Genomic DNA, 12,457 nt, shown 5'->3' on the forward strand with positions numbered 1-12,457 from the left:
AAAGGGGCCCCCACACCTTTACATTTTATATGTAGACCCCAATGGAAAAAAAGGTTGGACTCCGCCCTGCCCTGATGTACACCTACCCTGGTAGAACTGAAAGCATAGGGAGGAAGGTGATCCTAAACCAGCGTACTGGACCGGCTTCTTGTCCAGGTTGTCTCTGGCGTTCAAGTTGGCACCGAACTCAACGAGCAGCTCGATCAAGCGGACGTTCCTCGCCTTGGCCGCGTGATGGAGGGCCGTCTCGTGCAGCTTGGCGGCGTTCACGTTTGCACCTTGACAGCGAGGGAAAAAAATCATCTTAGGATAGGATACGATAGGATAGGATAGGTCTTTATTGTCATTGCAACAAGTACAACGAAACTATGTTTTCAGCACAAACCCGTTCAAGATTAGACAAACAAACAGTGTACAGGGTTACAGAACAGGAACGCTGATGGGTCGCCACGAGGCGCCCCGTAAAAGGTGGGGAAAAAGGTAAAACGCTGGGGAAAAAGATGAGTAAAAAATACAATCTAGACTGGGCTCCTAAGGGGGCTTAGTCTGGAGTGGGAAAAAACCTCCATGTCATGCACACATTATCATGTTACATTTAATCATGACAACTCGCAACAGAGGGGGGTGGGGGGGGAGTTGGGGTCCTGGAGGTCGACTGCTGCTATGAAGCGCTGCCAGCCGTCCATCACCCCAAAGGGGAATCAAGCGGTGGTGAAGGCGTGGGGTGGGGGAAGCTGTGTGTGTGTGTGTATGCCCATTGTCTTGGGTGTGTTGATGTGTGTTGATGTCTATAGGCCTGGGGCCGTTCTGCATGCAAGCAAAATTTGACTCCAGGTGTCGTCGAGGAGGCAGGGAGGTCAAAAGCGTCCATCATTGACAAGACAGATTTGGCCGCAACGTGGCGGCGTTATTTGCACATCAATAGGAGATGCGCATAGTAGGTATTTTTCAGTGCAGTGGTACGTCCATTCTCGTAAACCCCACTTTCCGTATGGTTCGGTTTTCAACAAAAACTTTCGCCCAAATCTTTCTTTGTTTTCATATACCACCTTGTTATCGTAGGGCCAAACTTTGTGTGTAGCCTGTGTATCTTAACATGTCCAAACAATGAATCCCACATATTTGTGGCTTAGTCTTTTTTTAATTGAGTGAATTCAATTGGAAGCAACACGTGAAGCGGGGCAAATATACGTTGATCTAACCACTGTAGTATTGACCACATACTGATACTATACTTGGAATCATGGCTGTGGATATTTGTCTCAATCCACCCACCCCTGTTTACTTACATTCAAGAGCGCTAGCTTAGCGATTAGCTAGGTTTTTTTGTATCCTCCCACGGCGTGTTTAGCTATTCCTTGTCCTCGAGGCCTCCAATGATAACTTAAGAAACAGTTCATTGTTCTTAGTCGCTAGCAAAGATTGCATTGAGGTAGGGCTGGGCGATATGGCCTTTTATTAATATCTCGATATTTTTAGGCCATGTCACGATACACGATATATATCTCGATATTTTGCCTTAGCCTTGAATGAACACTTGATGCATATAATCACAGCAGTATGATGATTCTATGTGTCTACATTAAAATATTCTTCTTCATACTGCATTAATATATGCTTATTTTAAACTTTCATGCAGAGAGGGAAATCACAACAAAGTCAATTTAGCAAAACTGTATTTATTATACAGTTATTAAGCAGTGGCACAAACATTCATGTCATTTCAAAACAGAAAGTGCAAGATTGTCAGAGACATTTTAAAACAAGCTATGAGTGCACTTTTGTGCATGATGTCACCAAGATGACATATTAGACTAGACTAAACTAGACTTCCTTTTTATTGTCATTCACATTTGAACTTTACAGTACAGATAAGAACGAAATTTCGTTGCATTAGCTCATGGTAGTGCAGGATAAAAAAGCAATAAGGTGCAGATGTACATAAATAAATAGGTTACTGTACAGATAAATATATAGCACTTTTTCATATGCATCCACGTTTATGGATGTATGTTATATTGTCTTTTTTATTCCGGCGACTTAATCCATTTTGTGGGGAGTTGAGGGGATAATTATGATGCGTTCAAGAGTCTTACGGCCTGAGGGAAGAAGCTGTTACAGAACCTGGAGGTTCTGCTTACAGAACTTGGAGGTATCAAAACAACACTAAATTAAAGTGCACTTTTTGTACAGAACGCCACTACAATAGTTACAAACAAATAAAGTGCACTTTTGTGCATGATGTCACACAAGATATTTCAATAAGTGTCAAATAAAAATGAGCTGCATAATAGGAAATCAAGTAGTGTATGTCCTTCGCTATGTGGTAGGTTCCTGCGGACGTTATCTCCTTCTGTTGTTGACTATTTTTTTCATACAGTATTGATCTGGAAAAGGTTGCTTTGGTATTTTGTTAGTGTGGCACCAAACGGAGATGTTGACATGCGGAGTTTCAAGCACTCTTCATTCTCTAGCGGGTAGTACAGAGCGCCATAAACCTTAAAGGCACTGCCTTTGCGTGCCGCCCAAGTCACATAGTATCTACGGCTTTTCACACACACAAGTGAATGCAATGCATACTTGGTCAACAGCCATACAGGTCACACTGAGGGTGGCCGTATAAACAACTTTAACACTGTTACAAATATGCGCCACACTGTGAACCCACACCAAACAAGAATGACAAACACATTTCGGGAGAACATCCGCACCGTAACACAACACAAACACAACAGAACAAATACCCAGAACCTCTGCAGCACTAACTCTTCCGGGACGCTACAATATACAACCCCCGTTTGTCTGCGTTAGTGCTTATAATAACAATATCACTACTACTTCTTAATATTCAAGTCACCAAATGTGAATGGAGTATTGTTGGCGCTTTTTGAATGGTTATTTATCGGATTTTATGGGCGAAAAAGTGGAGCTACCATTGGCTGCGCTGCAAGCTGACTTTTATTTACGTTTATTTAAGATTTAGAATGGGTTTTTTTTAAAATCCATCCGTGGTCATGTCTTTCATATTGATTGTGAATGACAGGCAAAATTCCAAAAAAAGTGCAGTTCCCCTTTAAGATAAGGTAAGTCCTGCTGATCTTTAATTTTTTTTAGTGGTGGCATTACAAAATGCCACCACTAAAACATTTCACTAATATTTATTAGATTTTCGAATTAATCGCCATTCTTGTTTATAACGATTCTTAATCAATTCTAAAAAATTAAAAATTGTTTTGTTTATTTATTATTCTGTCCTGTCCAGCCACTCAGGAACATCATAACGTTTCTATACATGCCCATATCTGCTATACAGACTCACTTAAGAAAAGGAAGTAACATGACCCTGTGTTGCGCTTTCAAAATAAAAGCATGTATATTTTTGGGGTGGGACAAATGCGTCCCTCTCCAATATGGGGAGGGGACGTGTCCCCCTTGTGCCCCCCGGTTCCTACGCCCCTGCCTGCATAGAGACTATGGCTAAAATACCCACTTGCCTGCATTGAGGAGAACTTTGGCGCAGTCGTAATGTTGCCTGGCGCAAGCGACATGGAGCGGCGTACCATAGTGGCAGTCGTGTGCCTCAAGGAAGGCTCCTCGGTCGATCATCAGCTGGACACAATCAGAATTGCCTGTGGACACATAAGCCCAAATATGAGGTACACAATGTAGCGAGAGCCGTATCACAAAATCTGCCTTCACAAAGATAATGCTCTGTTTTGTCATCAAAGCCTGCTCAGCAGGCACAAGACACTGATACAACGTTGATTGTACATACATGTCCTTTAAAAAACTGACTATGAAACAATGTTGCAAAATAGTTGTACTTGTAAATTGAGACAATGTTGATGTCCCACGTTGTTGGTTGGGAAATTACCAAATTTCCAAAGGTCAAATCAATGTCAGAACCTGACATTGAATAAACGTAGTCAAAAAGCATGTTGTTTCAACGTTGTATTTGTATTGTAAAAAAAATTGGTTGGGAAATGACCAAAATTCAATGGTCAAATCAACATCAGAACCCAACATGGATTAAACGTTGTCAAGAAGCATGTTGTTTCAATGTTGTATTTGTGTTCTAAAATATTGGTTAGGAAATAACCAAAATTCAATGGTCAAATCAACGTCAAAAAGCATGTTGTTTCAAAGTGGTATTTGTGTTCTAAAATATTATTTAGGAAATAACCAAAATCCAATGGTCAAATCAACATCAGAACCCAACATTGATTAAACGTGGTCAAAAGCATGTTGTTTCAATGTTGTATTTGTGTTGTAGAATATTGGTAGGAAATTACCAAAATTCAATGTTCGAATCAACGTCACAACCTGGCATTGAATAAACGTCGTCAAAAAGCATGTTGTTTCATGTATTTGTGCTGTAAAATATTGGTTAGGAAATGACCAAAATTCAATGGTCAAATCAACGTCAAAAAACATGTTGTTTCAATGTTGTATTTTTGTTGTGAAATATTGGTTAGAAAATGACCAAAATTCAATGGTCAAGTCAACGTCAGAACTCAACATTGATTAAACGTCGTCAAAAGCATGTTGTTTAAACCTTGTATTTGTGTTGTAAAATATTGGTTGGAAAATTACCAAAATTCAATGGTCAAACCAAAGTCAAAAAGCATGTTGTTTCAATGTTGTATTTGTGTTGTAAAATATTGGTTAGGAAATGACCAAAATTCAATGGTCAAATCAACGTCAAAAAGCATGTTGTTTCAACGTTGTATTTGTGTTGTAGAATACTGGTTAGGAAATGACCAAATTTCAATGGTCAAATCAATATCAGAACCCAACATTGATTAAACGTTGTCAAAAAGCATGTTGTTTCAACGTTGTATTTGTGTTGTAGAATATTGGTTAGGAAATGACCAAAATTCAATGGTCAAATCAACGTCACAACCCAACATTGATTGAACGTCGTCAAAAAGCATGTTGTTTCAACAATGTATTTGTGTTGTAAAATATAGGTTAGGAAATGACCGAAATTCAGTGGTCAAATCAACGTCAAAAAGCATGTTGTTTCAACGTTGTATTTGTGTGGTAGAATATTGGTAGGAAATTACCAAAATTCAATGGTCAAATCAACGTCACAACCCAACATTGATTAAACGTCGTCAAAAAGCATGTTGTTTCAACAATGTATTTGCGTTGTAAAATACTGGTTAGGAAATGACCGAAATTCAGTGGTCAAATCAACGTCAAAAAGCATGTTGTTTCAACGTTCTATTTGTGTTGTAGAATGTTGGTTAGGAAATGACCAAAATTCTATGGTCAAATTAACGACAGAACCCAACATTGATTAAACATTGTCAAAAAGCATGTTGTTTCAATGTTGTATTTGTGTGGTAGAATATTGGTAGGAAATTACCAAAATTCAGTGGTCAAATCAACGTCAAAAAGCATGTTGTTTCAACGTTATATTTGTGTGGTAGAATATTGGTAGGAAATTACCAAAATTCAATGGTCAAATCAACGTCACAACCCAACATTGATTAACCGTCATCAAAAAGCATGTTGTTTCAATGTTGTATTTGTGTTGTAGAATATTGGTTAGGAAATTACCAAAATTCAATGGTCAAATCAATGTCAGAACCCAACATTGATTAAACGTCGTCAAAAAGCATGTTGTTTCAACGTTGTATTTGTGTTGTAGAATATTGGTAGGAAATGACCAAAATTAAATGGACAAATCAATATCAGAACCCAACATTGATTAAACGTCATCAAAAAGCATGTTGTTTCAATGTTGTATTTGTGTTGTAGAATATTGGTTAGGAAATGACCAAAATTCAATGGTCAAATCAACGTCAGAACCCAACATTGATTAAACATTGTCAAAAAGCATGTTGTTTCAATGTTGTATTTGTGTGGTAGAATATTGGTAGGAAATTACCAAAATTCAATGGTCAAATCAACGTCAAAAGCATGTTGTTTCAACGTTTTTGTGTTGTAGAATATTGGTTAGGAAATTACCAAATTTCAATGGTCAAATCAACGTCAGAACCCAAAATTGATTAACCGTCATCAAAAAGCATGTTGTTTCAATGTTGTATTTGTGTTGTAGAATATTGGTTAGGAAATTACCAAAATTCAATGGTCAAATCAATGTCAGAACCCAATACTTATTAAACGTCATCAAAAAGCATGTTGTTTCAACGTTGTATTTGTCTTGTAGAATATTGGTAGGAAATGACCAAAATTCAATGGTCAAATCAACATCAGAACCCAACATTGATTAAACGTCATCAAAAAGCATGTTGTTTCAATGTTGTATTTGTGTGGTAGAATATTGGTTAGGAAATGACCAAAATTCAATGGTCAAATCAACGTCACAACCCAACATTGATTAAACATTGTCAAAAAGCATGTTGTTTCAACGTTTTTGTGTTGTAGAATATTGGTTAGGAAATTACCAAATTTCAATGGTCAAATCAACGTCAGAACCCAACATTGATTAAACGTCGTCAAAAAGCATGTTGTGTCAACAATGTATTTGTGTTGTAGAATATTGGTTAGGAAATGACCAAAATTCAATGGTTAAATCAACGTCAGAACCCGACATTGATTAAACGTCGTCAAAAAGCATGTAGTTTCAACATTATGTTTGAGTAGCACAACGTCAGGACCTAATTCAGCAAGTTCTCAACGTTGTTTTAATGTCTTGTGCCTGCTGGGTAATATTATGGCCGGCGGGCGTTTTTGTTATTTTCTACTCGACCCACACCTCCCATGCACGCCTCATGAAGCGGCGAGAAGGTAAACAACGGAGGATTGACCGTGGCTCCGTACTCCAGCAGCAGCTTGACACACTCCAGACTGCCAGCAGCACAGGCGTCGCACAGAGGCGTGCTTCCGTCTATGTTACGAGCATCCACCTGTTGCGGAACACAGAGAGCACGTCATAACAGGCCGGCGAAGGAAGTCGCCCCATGTTAAATATCTTACCTGAGCGCCGGCGCCCAGCAGCAATTTGACGCACTGGCTGTGTCCCTGTATGCACGCTTCGTGTAAAGGCGTGATGGAGTCGACGGCCACCATGTTCACAGCCGCACCGCTTTCAATCAGCTGCTGCAGCTGCACCGCTCTTCCCTGGGCCGCCGCCTCATGGACCTTGGACCGATCAGTCCAGAATCCGAGACCATGGGCTACGAATGTGCAAGATTATTTTGTCATTAAAACCCACATAAAGGATACACCTATGTCCAAAACCTTTACAAAGATAATCATGCTGTGTTTTGATTGTAGCAATATAACAATCTTTATTATTATGATATTATGATACAATAGAATGTTAGGGCCAAACAGACAAAACAAATAGCAACAGGATAAAGTTGTAATTAAGAGAATAAAGTTGAAATATCTTGAGGAAAAAAATCACAATTTCAAATGTTCAAATTGTTTACAATGAAACGTTAACAATTTAAATATTACAACAACAAAAACAACTTCATTTGTCTTGTAATATTGCAACTTCATACTTTCACGCTTCATTTGAGAAATGCAATTTGTTAGTACTATTCAAACTTTATTCCTGAAAATATGACTTTATTCTTTTATAAAGTTACAACTTAAAAACATACAAGCTTTATTTTCTTAGCATTGTGACATTTTCCTGAAATATGACAACTTTATTCTTGTAACATTCTAACTTTGTGTTTGAAACCGTACATCTTAATTGTGGACAAAAAATACAATGTTAGGCTTGTAACGTTTGTTTGAAAAATAAACGTTATTCTTGTAACATTGTCATTTTTAAAATCTGGATTTAAAAAAATATATATCGTTACAATGGTATTTTTCTAATACCACAATTGTCCATAATAATTTGCCTTTATTATCATAAAATTATGTTTTCTTGCTTAGAATTACAAATTCACTGTGGTAACATTGCAATTTTTTTTTTTACGTTACAATTTTATTCTTGTAACGTTACGTCGTGACGTCATTTCTGTCTGACCCGCTAACCAAATTATGATAAACAGAAAATAACTGAAAAATCCGCAGCTTATTCTAAAATGATTGTGTGTCTGTCTCCTATGTAATTGCGCTCTGGAATAATGTTGTGAATGACATCTGCTGGATAAAAAACATGGTCTCTTCCTAACAGGTATTTACTTAAGAACAAAGTTAAAGAGATTTATTTCAAAATCATTCATGGTTATTACCCTGTAAAGACTGTGATGGTTAGATACAAGAAGGACATTGATGTTACCTGCACCTTATGTAACATGCATCCAAACACTGTTTACCACCTGTTTTGGACTTGTGAAAGCACTCCATCACTATGGCAGGGCATCTGTCGCTTCATCCTGGACAATATTCATGACAAATTTGTTTTAAAGATGTGCTGTTTGGATTTACACTGTATGAAAAAAAAATTGACCTTTGCAACCTCATTATACTATTGGCTAAGTTTTATATTTGTAAATGTAAGTTTCTCAATACCCGACCTGTGTTTTGTGCCTTTAAATAAAAATTGTAACTATACTTTAAAACGCTTCCTACCTCTGACTACCAAAAAGCTGTGAAAACTATGAAGCTGTGCTCCAAATTTGGATTACCGGTATTTACGGAACTTGTGTGAGCCTATGGCTTTACACATATATATATTTTACATTCTTCTTTAGTTGCTTTATTGAGTTTACAAAACCCTGGCGCTGTTTTGTACTGTTTTTGTACTGTTTATTTACTTGTTTTGATTATTATTATTTATTTGATTGTATGTACCGTATTTTTCGGAGTATAAGTCGCACCGGCCAAAAATGCATAATAGTCGCACTGGAGTATAAGTCGCATTTTTTGGGGAAATGTATTTGTAAAAGCCAACACCAAGAATAGACATTTGAAAGGCAATTTAAAATAAATAAAGAATAGTGAACAACAGGCTGAATAAGTGTACGTTATATGAGGCATAAATAACCAACTGAGAACGTGCCTGGTATGTTAACGTAACATATTATGGTAAGAGTCATTCAAATAACTATAACATATAGAACATGCTATACGTTTACCAAACAATCTGTCACTCGTAATCGCTAAATCCCATGAAATCTTATACGTCTAGTCTCTTACGTGAATGAGCTAAATAATATTATTTTATATTTTACGGCAATGTGTTAATAATTTCACACATAAGTCGCTCCTGAATATAAGTTGCACCAAACTATGAAAAAAACTGTGACTTATAGTCTGAAAAATATGGTAAATGTTAAATATTATAAATTAAGGTTTTGAAAATCTAAAAAATATATGTAACAATAATAATAATAATAATAATAATAATAAATAAAAATAAATAAATTGATTAATAAATTAAAAAAATTACAAATAAAATAAATACAAAAATTATGATAAACATTTACGTTAAAATGCCTGGAGAGGCGTCACATATGGCAAAAAATCAACTAGAAAGAGGTGGAATTAGTGATTTTGTTAGCACGTTTGCAACAATAATATCATTTAAGCCATCATTTGATGAACTGCATGTTAGCTGACTAACAAGCTTAAGCAATAGTCCCCTATTCATTTACTAGCATGCTACGTTGATCTACCTCTGCTTCTTATACATTGTAAATTATATTTATGGCAAAGAATTATCATTAATAGCGTATTTATTTAACAAGTGTCAAACAAACTATGTCATTGAGCTATTTCAGTTTTCACCGAACGTTTAAGCTACTTACCGATCTCTCCATACAGGGAAGGTCTGCTACGCGTTATCTCCATTTCATCTTAACCGTCACCTTATAATCTTGACAACAATGATTAGCGAATTGTATATAATTTCAAGCCGGAAAATGTGTCAAGTGTTGGGGCGACATTATTACAAAACACAGTCAGCAAGGTGTAGTTCTGCTCGAGCAGCTCAAACGACAACACGGCCGCTAGGTATTCTGGGAAATGTAGTCGAACTGAACGTGTCTGCTGCTGTCGTACGGGTAGAAAAGCTCAAATGACAACACGGCCGCTAGGTATTCTGGGAAATGGAGTCGAATTAACGTGTCTGCTGCGGTAGTACTGGTAGAAAATTTCAAACGAAAACACGACCGCAAAGCTTTCTGGGAAATGTAGTCAAAGTCAATATGTCTGCATTAACGTAAGTGAGCGCTTCAAATATACTCTACTGGCAGGTTGTTCACGTTATATGATGTTACACGTGTAATTTGATATTTTTCAATTTATTTAGTAAATGTATATTCCATAAAATGTTAACTAGACACTTCATTAGGTACACTTGCACAATCGAGCCATGGGTAAACATTGTACAACAGCATTGCTATTTCCCATCCATCCACCATTTTCTACCGCTTGTCCCTTTCGGGGTCGCGGCGGGTTCTGGAGTCTATCTCAGCTGCATTCGGGCTATTTCCCATTAGATTGAAAATAAATGCAATATTAAAAGCCATTTCACAGAAATATATACTTTTGTACCCCCAGAAGAAAGTTAAATAACTGATCAAGGTCTAAAAATGTGAAAGGTACAACATGGAAGTGGTTTTAGAGCTTGAGGTCCTATGACTAAAAGGCTATTAAAGATTGAAATGTTCACAAATGTAAAATAATTTTAAAATATGACCAACTGGAAAAATTAAAGCGTGAGCCAAGTATAGTGATGAATTACAACAATATGACAGTGGTTTTTGGTGTCTAAGTCACATGACTAAAAAAGCTATTAAAGATTGAAATTTTTAAGAACATGTAAAAAAAAAAAAAAAATTATTACAAACTGGAAAATCTAACACGTAAGCAAAGTATGGTTATGATGAAGAAACATGAAAGTGATTAGGGGGTTTCTAAATCACATGACTAAAAAGCTACTGACCATTGAAATTTGCAAAAATGCGAAAAATAGACAAACTGGAAAAACAATGCATGAGCCAAGTATAGGATGAACAAACATTATGAAAGTGGTTTGGGATTTTTAGGTTATATGACTAAAAAGCTATTAAAGATTAAAATTGTCAAAAATGTGGGAGGGAAAAATTACAAATCCATCCATCCATCCATTTTCTACCGCTTGTCCCTCAAAAACTGGAAAAACAACGAGTGGGCCAAGTATATCAATGATTAACAAACAATATAAAAGTGGTTTGGGTCTCTAAGTCACATGACTAAAAAGCAATTGACAATTGCAATTTGCAAAAATGTCTCCAAAAACATAAAAACATGACAAACTGGAAAAACCAAGGGGTCGTGGGCCAAGTATAGTAACGATGAACAAACAATTTGAAAGTGGTTTGGGGTTTGTAAGTCACATGACTAAACAGCTATTGACGATTAAAATTTTCTAAAATGAAAAAAAAAAAATCAAAAATATGACAATCTGGATAAACCAAGGGGTTGTGGGCCAAGGGTTCGTGGGCCAAGTATAGTAGCGATGAACAAACAATTTGAAAGTGGATTGGGGTTTGTAGGTCACATGACTAAAAAGCTATTGACGATTAAAATGTACTAAAATGAAAAAAAAAATCAAAAATATGACAAACTGTAAAAACCAATGGGTCGTGAGCCAAGTATGGTAATGATGGACAAACAATTTGAAAGTGGTTTAGGGTTTGTAGGTCACATGACTAAAAAGCTATTGACGATTAAAATTTTGTAAAATAAAAAAATATATATGACAAACTGGAAAAACCAAGGGGTCGTGGGCCTATTGTAACGATGACCAAACAATTTGAAAGTGGTTTGGGGTTTGTAGGTCACATGACTAAAAAGCTATTGACGATTAAAATGTTCTAAAATGAAAAAAAAAAGAAGGAAAAACTGGAAAAACCAACGCATGAGCCAGGTATACTAATGATGAACAAACAAAATGAAAGTGGTTTTGGGTCTCTAAATCACATGGCTGAAAAGCTGTTGACGATTGAAATTTGCAAAAATGTTGAAAAAAAGACAAACTGGGGAAAAAACTATGCATGAGCCAAGTATAGTAATAATGAACAAACATTATGAAAGTGGTTTGGGTTTCTTGGTCACATGACTAAAAGCTATTGAAAATTTACATTTTCAAAAATGTTACAAAAAAAAATCCAAAACAGGACAAACTGGAAAAACCAAGGCGTGAGCCAAGTACAGTACTGATGAACAAACAAAATGAAAGCGGTGCGGGCGTCATGGGTCACATAAGTAAAAAAAAAAAAAAAATGGACTATTGAAGTTTTCTCTAGCCTTGACAAGTAGTTTATTGACGGTCCCTTGACCGCACTAGCCAGGTGCATGAGCTACAAATGCCAGGGACAAACAGTCGGCTTGTCTAGGTTGAATATCCAACCTGAAACTACTAACTTCCCCTTGGTTAAATGTACTTACTATAGAATGTTGTGTACGCTTGTAATTTAAATGAAATCAATAAAGCGGAGACGGTCGCTTGTAGTTGTTCGTCTTTTATTTGGTAACTTCCGCCCTGCCACACATCCCGCGCATGCGCGCAGGCATAACTCACTCACTACCCATG

General features: G+C 36.7%; 1 protein-coding gene across 4 annotated transcripts in view; it reads right to left on the minus strand.

The window, feature by feature from the left end:
- asb13b (ankyrin repeat and SOCS box containing 13b) overlaps positions 1 to 12,457 on the minus strand; it is a 44,125-nt gene that overhangs the window by 2,447 nt on the left and 29,221 nt on the right. For 2 of the 4 annotated variants that reach the window (XM_062043040.1, XM_062043039.1), the window contains exons 2-5: positions 6,949 to 7,148; positions 6,728 to 6,878; positions 3,495 to 3,629; positions 87 to 278 (exon numbers count right to left, since the gene is read on the minus strand). In XM_062043040.1, the coding sequence (XP_061899024.1) occupies positions 87 to 278; positions 3,495 to 3,629; positions 6,728 to 6,878; positions 6,949 to 7,041 (571 nt within the window). In that variant the 5' untranslated portion in view covers positions 7,042 to 7,148. Of the gene's footprint in view, positions 1 to 86; positions 279 to 3,494; positions 3,630 to 6,727; positions 6,879 to 6,948; positions 7,149 to 8,255; positions 8,295 to 9,686; positions 9,929 to 12,457 lie in introns of those variants that run through there. The other 2 variants (XM_062043038.1, XM_062043036.1) reach the window with 2 other exon arrangements.

The sequence above is a fragment of the Entelurus aequoreus genome, linkage group LG03 (genome assembly GCF_033978785.1).
Source record: "Entelurus aequoreus isolate RoL-2023_Sb linkage group LG03, RoL_Eaeq_v1.1, whole genome shotgun sequence".
NCBI classification, from domain to species: Eukaryota; Metazoa; Chordata; class Actinopteri; order Syngnathiformes; family Syngnathidae; genus Entelurus; species Entelurus aequoreus.